Consider the following 15,344-nt stretch of genomic DNA (forward strand, 5'->3'; position numbering starts at 1 on the left):
TTCATAAGTTATAGCACGCAACTCTCCATATATTCTAGGACTTTGGCTACTGAGAAGAGTGGTTACAAACCCCCCACATTGATTTCAGTCCTAACATGCACTGCAATGTAATATTTAGCATAACTTTTTGATGCATGGGGTACAGCCCTACCATCAACCCGAGACTGGCTTGATCAAAACTGGATATGTATTAATATAGTAGGATTGGGTAAGAATGTAGTTACTCTTTCAAAGGTTTATCTTTTAAAATTACCCTTTTAAAGGTTTATCTGCACATACTAAGGCAAACCTAAAAATACAGTGAATGGATTCGGATAGCTTTCTGTCGCAGCAGTGCAAACCCGGTTAGACACCACATGCTGTGCAGGTCTAAGGGTATGTGCAGTCCATGCAGGATGCACGCTCTCTCTCCGGTTGTACCCCTCACAGCAGCAGATATTACAGGCTCTCCCCCCGCTCACAACCCCGTTCGACGGCGCAGCACCAAGCAGAGCGGCTCCTCCAGCCCCGAAACGACCCAGGCCTCTCGCAGCCGGGACCTGCGGCGCTCGGCAGCCGGGGGGCAGCGCCGAGGCGGGGCCGGGGCCGCGCACATGTGACCGGCGGCGGCGCTGGGGGCGGCCCCGGTCGCGGTCCCGGCTCTGGCCCCGGTGCCGGTGGGGGCTGTGGCGCGCCGCGGCGGGGCAGTGCGGAGCGGCGGCGGTGGGGGATGCGGAGCGGCCGTGCCCCGGGCAGATGATGGCGATACGCGAGCTGAAAGTGTGTCTGCTTGGAGTGAGTAGACGGGACTGTGGGGGTCGCTTCTCCCCTTTCCTTCCCGTCCCGCCTCGCAGGTCGGGGCTGAGGAAGATGGGTGCTTGCTAGAAAGGGGAACGCTTCCAGCCCTTCTCCTTCGTTCCCTCTCCGCGGGCGCCGCGTCTCCCCGTCCCGGGCAGGGGGGCTCGGCCGCGGTGCATTCCTCCACGCCGAGACTTGGCACCCGCGCACTGCGGGGAGGGAGAAGGGGGACTTTGGTGGCTTTTTAAATCTGGGTTTTGCCTTGTTTCTGAACTTTTAAAAAGTGAGAAGGGCGCAGCGGGTTGTGGGGTTGGTGATGCGAAGGGCTCTCTTTGCGGGGACTCTTCCCCAGCGCTCCCCGGAGAGGGGGCCGCCGCCGAGCCGGCCCTCCTGGCGGCGTGGTGGTGGCCCGGCGGCGGGTCTCCCTCCGGTGCCGCAGCCCCGAGAGGCGTCCGAGAGGGTTTCGCTGCCCGCAGACCCCGCGGCAGGCCTGGCGGTCCTGTCACTCGCAGCGACGGCTTCACCGAGCCCCGGCAGCGACGGTGAGACACGAAAGAGAAGAAAGCGGCACCGAAACGGCGTTTTGGGCGGCTCCTTCTCCCGGACGCCCCGTGTCACCCATGTGCTGTGTCGGTGCTTTGTTTAATGACTCGCCTGGGTTTATTCAGAGCTTGTTTTGCCCGGCTCCCTGTGGGAATGCCCTTTCTGCCATTGCTTTTTCTTCTTTCCTCCCCCCGCCCTTTTTGTTCGGTTTGGCGAGCCCGTGTGTGCATTTCACATCTGGAGGAGCAATGTGCTTAGCTGTGCAGTTTGGCTCGCCTGCCCCTTTTCTGCCCTGCGCTCAGGGAGCTTAACAGCAAAACTGTGCTCACCGGGTTGTTACAATCACCGCTGGGAGAATAGATCCGCCTCTTCTGACGGTTGCTAGCAGAGCATCACTGCTTGGTTTTGTTTAGGCTGCACAGAGGGGTCGTGGAGTCTCATCTCCGGAGACATTCAAAACCCGCCTGGACACATTCCTGTGTAACCTGGTCTAGGTGGCCCTGCCTTGGCAGGGGGGTAGGACTGATGATTTCCAGAGGCCCCTTCCAACCCTAACGATTCTGTGATTTATCTATTTATTTTAAATCAAACATATCAAATTACCATGTGCAAGTTAGGCTGCTTTTAGGTCCCCGTCTCCATAAGCATTCAGAAAAGCTGCATGACTGAAGGCCTTTTTGAGCGAATTCTCTTTCATGCAGTACAAGTGAGTTGGACATTTAAAAAACCCCAAACAAATACAGACACTCCAGTTGTCCCTGATTTGTGTTGACACCCCAGCAGGAGTGGGTACACTGCCCCTGGAGTCAGCGTCAGGATGTGGTGCCAGAGCACTGGAGAGTTCAACCCAAAGTATTTGGCAGTGACCATTCCTTCTTTCTTGGATAGAATTCCTGCTGCTGACTTTTAAAATGGCACACAGACAAAATAAATGTGGTTTATACAGACATGAAGAGTCTGGGGTAGAATATGTGGATGTGTCTTATTTTTTATTTCCCAGCAGAAAATCCTCTAATTTTATAGAGATGAAGTTGTCTTGTGGGATGATGTTCCTCTTGCCCATTGTTTATTGGTGGTTTCTAACATTAACATGTACTGGAGGTTTTTCAAGGCAATTGTTTACTTCTTTTAAGACAGGAAAAGAAACCTATAAAGCAGCTCTCTGTTACTAGGAGTATGCAATTACTCTGTAGATTCATTAAAATGATAGGGTGGCAGTGTGAACACTTAGGAAGATGTAAGTGCCTGTAGTTATAGTTGCCTAGTAGTTAGTGAGATGTTCCTTCCTGTGTTTTAATAGGGTATAATCCTAGAAAACCATCTACTTTTGATCTTAGACATCCCATTTACTGTGGAAGTTAACACTCTGTTTTCCCAAAAGAGAGGAATCCTTCAGATGATGAATTCCTTCAGGAAGTTCCGACAGATTTCCAGAACAGGGAAACTCCATACCTGTCTGTGTGAACAAGTGCAGACATTAACCTTCTGATCTGCTTGAAAGCTAGATGGTAACTCAAAAATGTGTTTTCAGGTCTACCAAAGGGAATCTTGGCAGTTGTCTGTTCAGTGGGTCCTGGACCTGGTAGGTTAATCTGTGTTCTATGTAGTAGACCTCCTAGTCTGGCCATGTCCAAGTCCCAGATTACTTCTTGTTAGAAATAGGGATTAAATTGGTTTGTAAGCCTGTATCCCTCTCCGCTCCTGAACAAAGTCCTAGGCTGCACCTCTAAAAGACAGGAGGATCACTGATGGTCTGTGACCCTCAGCTGTGCAAAGGGCATGGGCTTGGGCTGGTTTTGCCACCTCAGAATTCCCCAAGGAGGAAGAACTGCAGCTTCTCTGACAAGCCGCAAAGCCCCATTTGGCTGTAGAGGTTCAAGATGGGAAGGTGAGGAGAGATTAGTATAGAGAAACCAGAGCTGTGCTCCATGCTGCTGGCCCTATAAGCTAGCCCAGTGCTCCAGGGTCAGTGTTTGGCCTGGAGCCATTGCACTAGAGATGGGGAGTAAGTATCAGCTTCCGGATGTAGCCATGCATTGCCAGGAGGGAACTTGGCCTGTAATTTTTAGTATAAATCTAACAAAACTGGGATTTGGGTATCTGCATTTCACTTCCTCCTCCTCCCGAGTATCTTGGGGTTTTTAAAACACTCTGTGGGTGTGCTGGGAGTGATTTGGAGCAGCCTGGAGTAGTGTGCAAGGAGGGGGATGGTCTTGGAGTTTGTAAATGGTAAAGGAGACACCAGCAAGAGAACCACAGAGAGGAAATCAGGGGCAGCTAAGGGTAGATGTGAGTCAGTTTGGAAGGCAGGCTTTGTTGATGCCGTGCTTTGTTATTCATCAACTTGAGAAGGCTCTGGTCTTTGAGGAGAGATGGTTCCAGCTTGCAGGAACAGCAACATGGTGGGCTGGCAGGAACAGGATGCCTACCTAATTGTGCAGTGCCTCACAGCCTGAGGTGTAAGAGCTGCGTAGGTACAATTCTAATAGCTCTCGAGTATGTTGCCATGCAAGTGGCCTCAAGCCTGCTCCTGAACTGCTTCCCCAGTAAATTAGTGCTGTTGGGCAGTGAGGTATCTGCACACGGAAGGTGTTAATCTTTGTAAGTGTAAATACTTGAGCACCTGCTCCAAGTCCTGTCTTGTCACCTCAAACTCTTCCTGGTCTCTTGGCCCAGTCTGTTGTTCACAGCAGTTTTGCCTGTATTAGAGGCCACCTCTTCTGGGGGCTGAGCAGGTTTTAGCTACAGCCCAGTTTATGCAGTGAAATGAAGTGCAGCTCCCATTTGACTGGCATGATATTTCTGTCCTGAGTGGGCAACCGTCCTGAGGGGGTGAAGGAGGGGGGCTGCTGTGTTCCTGAGCCATGCTTCAGTGCTGAGATGCATCTGGCTGCCAGGTTTCCTAATCTGGCTGTGGCTGCTGAGTGCCATGTGCCTTGGCTCCCAACATTGTCTTTATGTGAGCTGGAGGAGCAATTTACAACTCTCTGCCAAGTCCTGACATAACTCTGTGTGGCAACCGCAAGAGGGATTGCCAGGTTTGGGACTAAGGCAAAGTTTCTTGTCTTTGTCACTTCCTGAGGAAACTTTGACAGCCGTTCAGTGAGGCTTTGGGAGGTGGCTTGCTAACTACCATCTAAAGTGACCTCCATTACTCTTTTCCTTGTGTTTTTGTTTATTACATTTTTATGCTCTGACTGTTCATCACAGGACCAAAGGAGTTAGGAGAGGAAGAGGCTCAGAGGTCATCCCTTGACCCTAAAGCTCCTCTTCTAACTTTCCTGACATGTTTGTTTTGTTCGTTCCTTAAAAACTCACAGTGAAGGTTTATCTTGTCACAGGGTTATGTCTCAGAGCTTAACTGCTCTTACTGTAGAAAGCTTTTTACATAGCGCCTACAGCTTCTTTACCCGAGACTTCATTCTTTTCACCTCTGTGTTTCCATTTTCTTGCTCATAAGAAGTCACTTGCTGCCATATATTCTGCTAGCATGTAGTCTGAAGCTGGTAAGCCTACATTTGTAAAAGGAGTGACATTTCCTCTGTGGAGAAGAAGGTTTCCTCAGGGGTTTCTCCACAACTGAATCCCATTTGCTGGTATGGAGAATGGTTCATTACCTTTGGCAATGTCTCATACCTCGGTGTGCAGCTCAGATTTGTTTGATATTCAGAGTAATTGCGAATATGATAATAGTTTTCTTAAGGAGAAAGTCTCTGGTTTTCTTATCTGCTTATCATGATAATGTAAAGCTTTGGATTCTGCTGGTGGAGAACAAATTCCTGTAGCTGAGTGTATGCATGGATGTGTCAGGCCTTTCAGTGCAAAACTTAAGTACCCACTCTTCTTCTCCAAATAGCTATTAACCGAACATGTATGACTGAGAACCTTTTGGTTTGTGTTGGTGTTTATAAAAGACAACAATTTTACTACTATTTTGACTCTAAAATGTTTTCATTATTAATGCTCTTAGTGCCTGAGTGTCCCAACCCAAATAGGAGCACTGTTGTTAAAAACAAAAGTGCACCCCTGGATGGGTTGTACCAGTTAAGGACCTTTCTTCTCACTAGATAACGTGCAAAGGGGTCTACATGTTAAGATGAGCATCCTACTGAAGACAGTAATGCTACACAGGTGCTGAAGCTGTGCATGCATCAGCAGCTGTAGTGCTGTAGCCAAACACAGAACAAGAGGGACCAAAGTAGTGCAGACATCAAAGGTGGTCCCAAAAAGAAGAAAATTCTGCTGATGAACTAAATGTATGTCCACAAAATATCTAAGAGCGGAATAGAGACTGACAAATGATTATTTTTTTTCCATGTTAATAGTTCATCATCATCCACTTCTTCATGTTTTATTATGTAAACAAACAGCTCTACCATGAGAGAAATTTTTGAATCATGACTTTGCATGGCTGCCTGTCTCATGCAGTCAGTGGTGTGAGGTGTACATCATTGCAGCCTTTCCATCAAAGGAGCCCTCATCTGTGTCTCTTCCATTGCCGCTTATTTCTTTGCATTGTGGTGAAACATCAAATCACGTGTAAAACTGGACAGTGATTTTTAAGTCCCCAGGGAACTGAGAGGCAGACAGCCAGACACTCGGTTAGCATGACTACATATGCATCATTTCCTTAGGAAATGGTATTCTTCCTTGGTGAAGAATACTCTGAAGCTTGCTCTAAATTTGTGCACATAGCACTTCCATACCACATTGCCCTGCTTTGCCATTCAAAAGAACAGTCTACCAGGATACTGATGGGGACTGGGACTAGTGATTTTGTTTGTTTTGGTTTCTTTTCGAAAAATACTGCATAAAAATCCAGTTACATACTAAGTGAGAAATGCCTTTTCTCTTGTGTCAGTAAACAAGTATGTTCAGAAGCTTAAACTAGCCTTTTCCTGTTAATTTATAAAATATTTAAATGGTGACAATCAGATCTTTGCAATGTAGACATTAAATACATAGGTAAACAATTTCTCAGAATTTAACAGAAATCAGGACTTGATATTGACCTTGGCCTTACTGCTTTCCTGCCATATGAACAAAACTTTTCTATTTACTCATATCTCCCCAAAAGTTTTAGGTGGGATTGCTTAGAAAAGTGAGTAGGCTTGGTTATGACCGGAGCATCCTTCTAGGGAAAGATCAGTACAGAGGCCATGTTCTGCTTTTGTTTCCAGCAGCACAACCAAACTGGCTTTCTGAAGGAGCCAAAAGCAGGACTTGAAGCAGGTTTTACTTTCAGTAGCTGCAAAGCCTCTGAAGGGGAAGCTTTTTACTACAAATCAACTGGACAGCAAAAGAATACCCCATGGCTGGTGCCTGTGGCTGCACAGGATTGGCTCTGGTTCACTGATAACCAGCTCTCAGCTTTCAACTGCTGCTTATAACTTGCCTACTGAATGCGACCATGCTGTGGCTTTTATCCAGAAATCATATGCAGGCTGTGGTTATACTGTCTCTCAAATTGTATTTATTTTGGTTTTGTTTCCAATGTTACCAATTTGGGGTGTTTTTAGGTTTCCCCAACCCCTTGCTTCCATCCCTCTTTTTGATTTCTTGGTATTGGCTGAAAAATTGTGAAACTTCTTGGTTTACAGCAATTCTGAGAAAAAATTCTGAGAAATTCTTTCTACCAAAATAAGGAAGTTAAATTGGTAATAAGCTTTCTTTTTTAATACATGGATGAATGCAGTTTTAGCCCTACTCTGTGAAGTAGTGCTGAGGCAGACTTTATGAAGCAACCAGAAACTGCATGCAAGAAATGTGCAGGGAAAAGAAAAACCCTCTCATTCTCATCAGACAATTCCTTTTAACTAGCTTAAGTCAAGCCATATTAAAAGGCCACTTTTAATTCACATTTAAACTATGTTTTCCAAGACCCTGGTTGATGGTACAACTTGTTTCTAAGGCACTGATTTGCCTTATTGATAGGGTATCTTGCGATTACAGTGCAGTTTAAGGAAATGGCAAAAGTAGGCATTAGCTGAGCTGCTCATGGGCTCTGAACTGGCAGGGCTTTTGCATAGGGGAGTGCTTATAAATTACAGTGCTGGTAAATTTTGCTAGCATTGGGTTGTAGGGTATGTGGGTGCTGCAAGTGTACAGGCAGGATGGACATACTCTGTCTACAATTGAGTCTCAAGCAACTCCTTGTTGAGAGAAGCGTTTCCAGGGAGGCTGGAGCCACAGCTCTGCTTTGGTTGCTCTTACCTGTCTTTTGCCTCCCTGCTGTTCCTTCTTCCAATGCCGTTTGCCCTTCCAGGGACTGTTGTTGATCATGTATTTCCTGGTTGTGTCCCTGTTCAGATGAGATCGGGACAGACTCCATGCTCTTTGCTTCCTATGCTTTGGTTTTGAGGGGTAAGACAGGGGGTGAGTTGAAGTGGAATGCAGCTGGTGGTAGCCGGTTTGCTCTGTTAACCCCACCTTCCCCTCAGAAAACAAGCTGTTGAGGGCAGGGCAGCTTGTTTCTCCTCGGCTTCAGAGGCTCATAAGCCTCCTGGCTATGGCCACTCTGGTGTCCCTGGAGCTTCCTGCGGGGGTGACGTGAGGACAAAGTTGGGAACAGCTTGTTCTTGGGTAGTGCAGGCAGCGGTGCTGCTGGGGAAGGCAGGGAAAGGAGTACTTGCCATTTCCTGTCTCTCCTGGAGTTTCTTGTGCTTGTGGACTTTCCCTTTGAAAGTCACCACGAGCTGGTCTTTCCCGTCTACTTTATACGGCCTGGTATTTCTAAATGCATAGCGTGTGAACCTTTACAGCAGATTTAAGCTGGTTTGCTTTTCCCCCTCCACTTCCTTTGGATAATTGGCTGCTTTATAAAATACATAAAGTAAAAAAAGAATCCTACCTCCATCCAGTGCTAATCATACTGATGGGTTAGATCATCTCACATTTTTGGACACCGCAGACCAAGCCTTCAGTGCTCTGCTCTTTGTCAGGTCTTCTTGTGCCCCCACTACCTCACGTTTGCAGCTCAGGGGCAGTTCATGTGAATATAACTGCAGCCCCTCAAAAGGAGGTGCATGAGATCTGCCATGGGGCTCACGCTCCTGAAGTAAATGAGAATAAAAGATGGTTTTATTCATGTAGATGTTGTTCTTCTCTGTATCTACCTTGTAGAGATTGAATAATGGCATAAGGGTTGAGGTGAAAGGAAATATTTTAAATTCCATCTCGGCTTAACTTGTAATACACCAGGAAGGGGACACGTTTCAGTTTCTGCTGAAACATCTTATACAACCTTCCTGTGAACGCTTGCAGATTTGAACACCACTGTGAGAAGGCAAATCCAAGCTTTAGAAAGCAGCCAGTGGAGGTGGATGGGAGGCCAGCTCAGAGCATAGCCTTGTGTAAGCAAATGCCAGTGGTTTGATTTACAGTCTCCAGCCTCGCGGGGCTGCTCATGAAAGCTGAACAACAGGCAGGGGAACAAATGCTTTTCATTTTCGCCTGGCTATTTTTAAACGTAAATGCTAGTTAGTGTGTGGTTTTTATATTTCTTGGAGGAGCTGGTAGAGCAGTTATGGTTTTGCACTTCTTGTTTTGGACAGAGTATGTTCTTATTTGGGCAACATGTGGAAGTACATGTGCCTGAAATCCAGCTACTAAATACTTTGTGTCCCCGAGTTATTGTTTCCTCCTCTGTCAGCAGAGCGACAGGATGCTGCAGACGTCATCGGGTGTCCCAGTTGGACTGGTCAGCCTCTGCCACACACAACTGCAGGGGACTAGAAAAAACTTGTAAGGGCAATCTTACTTTAAAATGATAAGCATCAGCCTGTTGCAAGAGTTCACGTACAGGGACTCTGAAGCAAATTTTCCTTTACTTTAAAGCATATTTACAGAGCCAAGTGAGTTAGAAGTGTTTCTTAAAATGGGTTTAACTTTGAAAAATTATTTTTTTTGTCCCATTTAATTCTGCAGCAAACAAAACTTTATAAGTATTGATAGGATCTAAGTGGTTTATCAGCAAAGCTGTGTTTCTGAGCAGTGGGATGTGTCTGAAGTCAATTGCACATCTTCCTATGCTCAGTGGTGACCTGTGAGATACAGTGGGTATTGGATTAGCTTTAACCTTCTCTAGCTTATGCTTGTAATTAGCAGCTGGTACCTCGTCTCCAGCATTGCTGTTGTATGTGTGCCCATGTCTTGCTTGTTGAGCTGGTGCTGGGAATTCAGTGGCAGAAGAGGAACGCTTAGGTGTTTTGTCAACATCTGATGTGTGCCAACCCATAGAAGCTGTAGTAGGGATCACCGGGCTTCCCAAAGACTGACACGAAAAGCATCCCTGAGAGGACTCCTTGAATGTTTTGTGGAGTCACACCAAGGCTCAGCTTGGCCCTTGGGACATTAATTCATGTTTAACGACTTGATTTAAGGGGGACAAAGTACATTATCACTATGGTTAGTAATTTAGGAATTGGAAGGATATTAACAACTGAAAAATTTGAGGTGTTTGTCTGTATGCAGTCACAATTCAATCTCCAGAAGCTTTTGCTGCCTGTGGAAGCAAATACTGTGTTTATTTGCTTAAGACAGTCTTTGTTAATTTAAAAGAAACCCTCTCACTGACTGACACACACCACTACCAGCCTGAAAGGGCACGCTTCCACTTTGTGGCTGGATAAATCTGGTGGTTGGTTAATTCCTGGAGGAGTTTGGGAAATGAGAAAGAAGATTCTCTTTATTGAATAGGAAGCCAATAATTTTTATTTTTTTTCCCCCTCAGTGTACTAAATACAAGTATTTCTATTTTAAGAGTCACAAAATCAACACTTTCAACATATCTTGTTAAAGCTGATATGAACAGGAAGCTGCCAACCACATTTAGACCAGAAGTCCCTCATGGTGCATAACCCATGCTGACTTCAACCTTTGCAGTACCATGCAGTCTTACTTTTAGGATATTCAGTTCTTGTGTGTGCTACAAACGTGTTTTTTTCTTACACTATCCTTTAAGCCAGCATTTTTCATTTTTGAATGATAGCACTGTTGCGGAAAATTCAAGTAAAGTTGAACTTCATTTTTGTCTTAGTTTGCCCGAATATCGATGAAGGAGTTGAATGTTCTCTCACACATTTAATGTCTTCAACTGTTATGACTCCAGCAGCAGAATGTAGTTTGTGTAAATAATCTTTTGTCAGTCGATTGTTCTGTCCTTGTTATTTCCTTCCCCCCTTCTCCCTCTCCCTCCTCCCTCCTTGTATGTTTTGCTTTATTTTCTTTTCCTGCAGAGTGTGCTTGAAAAGAATAAATGCATGCTTGGGCATTATACAGATAGTTGAAGCACATTTTATGTGACAAAAATGGCAGCTGTATAAACCCAGATAACACAAATGCTGATTTAAGATTATGTTGTTGAAGCCCTAATTTGAGTAGCGTCCTTAAGCACGTGTTTGATTCTAAGCATGGGGATACTCCATCTCAGCAGTGTATCAGGGTACATCTTTCAGCCTTTGCTGAATGGGCTGAATTGGAACCTAAGCTTAAAGCTCAGCATATGCTTTAATACACAGCTGAATGCAGGTGCTGTGTGGAGAACAAAGAGAAAAAGTTGATGTAAATTAAATATTTGAGATAACACAACTCTTGAGTAATTCCCAACATGTAATATTAAAAGCAGGTAAGTAGCTCGGTTTTACCTCTGCTTGATTTTCAGCATCTGGTAGACTCTTTGGAGATGTTGCTTTATTTGACCAGGTATTATTAAGCTGATCCAGAGTCTTGTGGCCAGATTTCCCTTCTCCTTTAGGCTGGTATGGAGAAGGGCAGAGAGAGAGCAAGCCTTTGGCACTTGTATTCTGTAAGTCCAAATGTTTAAAGTTTATCTGAAGGACAGTGGTAATCCTGCAGCCTAAAAAGTTTTTCAGGAATAGTTTTAAGTGATGACCAGTAGGAAAAGGAGTGTAAAAGTCGGCATAGAGGAGGTTTGGAGGAACAAAGGGGTAAAGAAAGACTAACAGAGCAGGAGGAAGTAGAGGTCCAAAACAGAGAGCAAGGGAAAGCATTAGAGGAGGGTTGTGGGGGACTGGTGGGAGGGGATGAGGAACACAGAAGGTAAAGTTGAAGCAGGAGCAGGGGGAAGAGAAGCTGAGAATAAGGAAACAAAATCATACAGAGCAAAACAACGAAGGGAGTGTAATACATACAAAATAATAAGGCGTGGTGAAAAACTCTGCCACCTCTCTCTTGGGTTTAGCCTCCAGTTTTCTTCTTTTAAAGCTGTAACTTTGTCTTAGCGAGCATTCCTTTGTTTATGTTTCAACGCACTTTTGTCCAGCTGAACCTGCAAAATTGTTGTTCGTATTGCACTGAATTAAGCTGTATCTTTCAACCTGACAAGGGCACTCTGTCACAGATTTGAAAGAGAAGGTCCGTTAGGATCTCATGGGGCACTTGAGATGATGTCCAAAATCCCTGTGCCTGTCGTTCTGCTGTGTCTGGGGTCTGCGGGAGCTTTAGACTCAGTCCCACATGATCCTAAACACTCAGGCTGTGACACTGAAGTCTGTCCTGAGGGCAACTCCTCTGTACCTTTGGAAGGAAAGACCAAATCCACTCTTATACCCCAATTATTCTTGTCCCTTGAGGAAATGTCCTTAAATGTACTAAACCTTATGGTTTAGCATTCCAATTGAAATGCTCCCAGCATGTTTTCAGTTGAGATTTGCAAAGTCCATATACTTTTGACCATTTCTGGTTTCCAATTTCTGAGTGAAGATGAGAAAAACTGGCCAGGTGAATAAAATCTTTCTCTTGTGAGGCAGTCTTAAGTTAGGTATTTATGTCCTGGTTATTCCTGTGGTGGAGAGATGAAGGTGCCTTAATAATAAGAGCAACAAAACCCATTTCAGCTCATTTGAAAGAGCTTTCCCTAAAAAGTTGCATTTTGTGGTACAGGTTTAGAAGTTGCTACGTTTCATTCCCAGTGAAATCAATGGGAGGTGAACACATTCAAGAAATCAACTGCATAAGGGGTACAGCCTTGCACTGATAGTGTCTTCCATTTATGAGCCTGTGTGGCGCGGATAGCTTTACTCTTATTAAGTTCACAACAGCACACAGTAAATCCACAGATAAAACCTTCAGCCCTGTGTTTTGTTACACTGTGCTTGCTGTTATCTCTTCTGTTTCCTTGCCTGGGTGACAGGTCTTTATACAGTAAGTGATGTTTACTGTATTAGGGAAAACTTTAGAGCCAGACAATAGGTGAACATGAAATCACTATTAATTTAAGTTAATTAAACATAATAGTTTGGGGAAAGATTTCTTAACACAAATCTGGGTTTACACAAACCTCTGATTGTCTATTGCCAGTCTGGTATATCAATTCAGGAAATTAAATTCCCCAGTTCCAAGGATTTTTAGACGTACATTATCTACATGTAATGTTATTTACATTTAATTGTAGGTAACAAATAATGGCAAATTCCAGTAAATCTCAACTCACCCCCTTCCTCTGATGCCCTGGTGGAAGGGACATGTTTTAATGCTGGCCAACCTTTAGACTGGGTAAAGGAGACTACCTGAGACCTTTCAATGATCATCTGTAGACTGCTGATTTTACAGGTTGTTGTGTCAGCTAAAAGGATCTGATAAGCAGAGACAGAGTTTTTGGCAATAAAACCAGGAATGAAATCCTTAGCCCCTCTTCCACCCTCATGGTGTTTCCTGAACCCTTCAGGGTTACTGGTGTCTGGCTGCCTTTGGCCAGTGGAGAGGCAAGGCAGAGTTGTTTGCCTCTGGTTGTTGGTAGGTGACGTACCCTGTACTAGGGCTCTGCTACTTTGGAGCAGAGATCTTGGGACCATGAAGCTGGTTCCTATTTCTCAGGGGAAACGGCTTTATATAGCTGCACCCTGAAACTCTGCCTCCTTCCTCTCTGTTGCCCATTACTGCAAAAGAGAAGGAATCAGTCTTTCTTTTCTCCAGGACTGAAGTTTTCAACTGATGTTTCAGTTGGCTCTCATAATTTATGTGGCTTTTTTCTTCCTCTTTGGCATGAAATGCAGAAATAAGTTGCAGGTGAGGTAGTTGCAAATCAGGAAGGGAATGTCTGAACATTGAATTGTGTTGCTTGCTGAGCTTGGATGTGCAAATTTGAAGGTAATTCAGCCTTTTTACAAATTTTCCAGGCAACTAGTGGACAATTTTTATATTACTGAAATAGAAAACTGAACAAGAACCATTTCCTCAAATGCTGTATCTAGTTGTTGTGACTATCATTAATTGCGTAAGAACCACTGCCTTAATTTAATTAAAGAAAACTACTCTGTTGGGACTTGTAGGCAATCTGGAATATGAAACTATAATGTTTGGATTACCAATTCCAGACTGGCTGGAAGATTTTTAGTATCTTCTGTGTGGGGACAGGTATATCTTTTTATTTCCCCCCCTATTTAGTAAATGACCCTAACAAGCATGTATTTTGAAATTATAGCCCCTAATGATAGGATTTGTCAACAGAAGAGACAGGGTGTTGGAGTATGAACAGAAACTTGTGTCAAACAGCAGTTCAGGTCAAAGGTTATCTCCTCATCATATTTTTGTCATCATTTTAAAAGTTGCAGCTGCCACAGATACATGTGGGGGAGGTTTACTTAGAAAAAGGATTTGGTTTGGAAAGAATAACACAAATTGTTTATCTCATTTTTTTTTTGCTGCCAAACTGTACTCAAAACCAACATTTGTCAGGATGCTGTTGCCTAACATGTTTACTGAACTATGAAAGCCTCTGGTTATTTATGTATGCAGTCTGAAAATTGAATTTAGTCTTTCTGATCGCTGCCTTGCACAATGATGATGAATGATATTTAACCAGATTGGTATGCTGGTGTGTGTGCGTATGGCCAATAGAGATAACAGCCTCTACGATCAATACTCGTTATCATTGACAGTGTGAGCTACAGTGACTTTTAAGTTACTTCTGTACACTTACACTTATCCCTTACTTAATTTTTCAAGTTCAGGGCCAATTATCAGGATTCCTAAGTGGATATTATTCACACAGATTTTTAATGTACTTCTGATAGGAATTTATCTGTGGGAAGAACAGTACACCGAGTGGATTTTTGTAACTGCGTGTATATCTTGAGATAGGTTGGGCAGGAGGAGGATGCGAGCCTGCAGATGTTAAGAGGTCTCCCAAGTTTGTCCAGAAAAGAAACTCTGACCATTTGATTTGCCAAAATCAGGTATTGCTGTCACTAAAATTGCATAGGCATTAATGTATGACTTGCGATTTTTCTTTGTTTTCCTTTGCTTTATTTAGTTCCTCCCTGTTGAGGTTTCACATGCTGGAGAGATCTGCTAAGTTTGCTCTTGGTTCCTACTTTGTTAGCAGGGGGATAATGAGTGGCAACCACCACCGTGGCACCACAGTAGGCATTTTCCTATGGTAAACCAGGGCTCTTGTTTCTCCTCCTCACCTGAAAAATGAAGTGGTGAACATGAAAGTGATCATATTCAAGTGTCTGTGGTGGTGCTCAGATGGGAAATCAGCGGGCCAGGAACAGGAAGAGGTCATTAAAGTGAACTGAGTGGGAGTGAAGAGGTAGAAGTACATACTATGGAGTGTGAGAAAATATGCTTCCTTATCACTTAATGGGCAAATGGCAGGGTAAGTTTGCCTGCTGCTCTGTGTTATGCCTTGGTCAGGAGGATCCTATGATTCAATGATCAGTAGAAAGCAATTAGAAGTATTCTTGTTGGACACTAGTGACTTTATGAAGTCCCACAACTATGGATTTCCTAAAAATGAACCCAAAATATCCCTCTGTGGTGTACAACATAGTTGATACTGTGCAGGTTTGGGTGTTGGGGTTTTTTTTTCCCCTTTCCTGGTTCATTAAAACCGTGATTTATGTTTGGGATATGGGTATCCCTTTGGAGCTGCCATTGCTACGTTCACACCACTCATTGTCACACAGGCCTCCCAAGGTGGTAACAGCAGTGGAAGATGCCCCTTGTTTCCAAAGGGGAAAGAGTTCAGGCGTTCTTCTTTCCATCTCTGTCTGTCCCAC

General features: G+C 44.4%; 1 protein-coding gene across 2 annotated transcripts in view; it reads left to right on the forward strand.

Annotated features, from left to right (window-relative positions):
- The first annotated feature begins 611 nt into the window (after positions 1–611).
- RAB31 (RAB31, member RAS oncogene family) overlaps positions 612–15,344 on the forward strand; it is a 60,994-nt gene continuing 46,261 nt past the window's right edge. The window contains exon 1 of one of the 2 annotated variants that reach the window (XM_030489451.1): positions 612–774. In XM_030489451.1, the coding sequence (XP_030345311.1) occupies positions 736–774 (39 nt within the window). In that variant the 5' untranslated portion in view covers positions 612–735. The remainder of the gene's footprint in view (positions 775–15,344) is intronic. The other variant, XM_030489460.1, reaches the window with a different exon arrangement.

Source organism: Strigops habroptila, chromosome 1, assembly GCF_004027225.2.
Source record: "Strigops habroptila isolate Jane chromosome 1, bStrHab1.2.pri, whole genome shotgun sequence".
NCBI lineage: Eukaryota > Metazoa > Chordata > Aves > Psittaciformes > Psittacidae > Strigops > Strigops habroptila.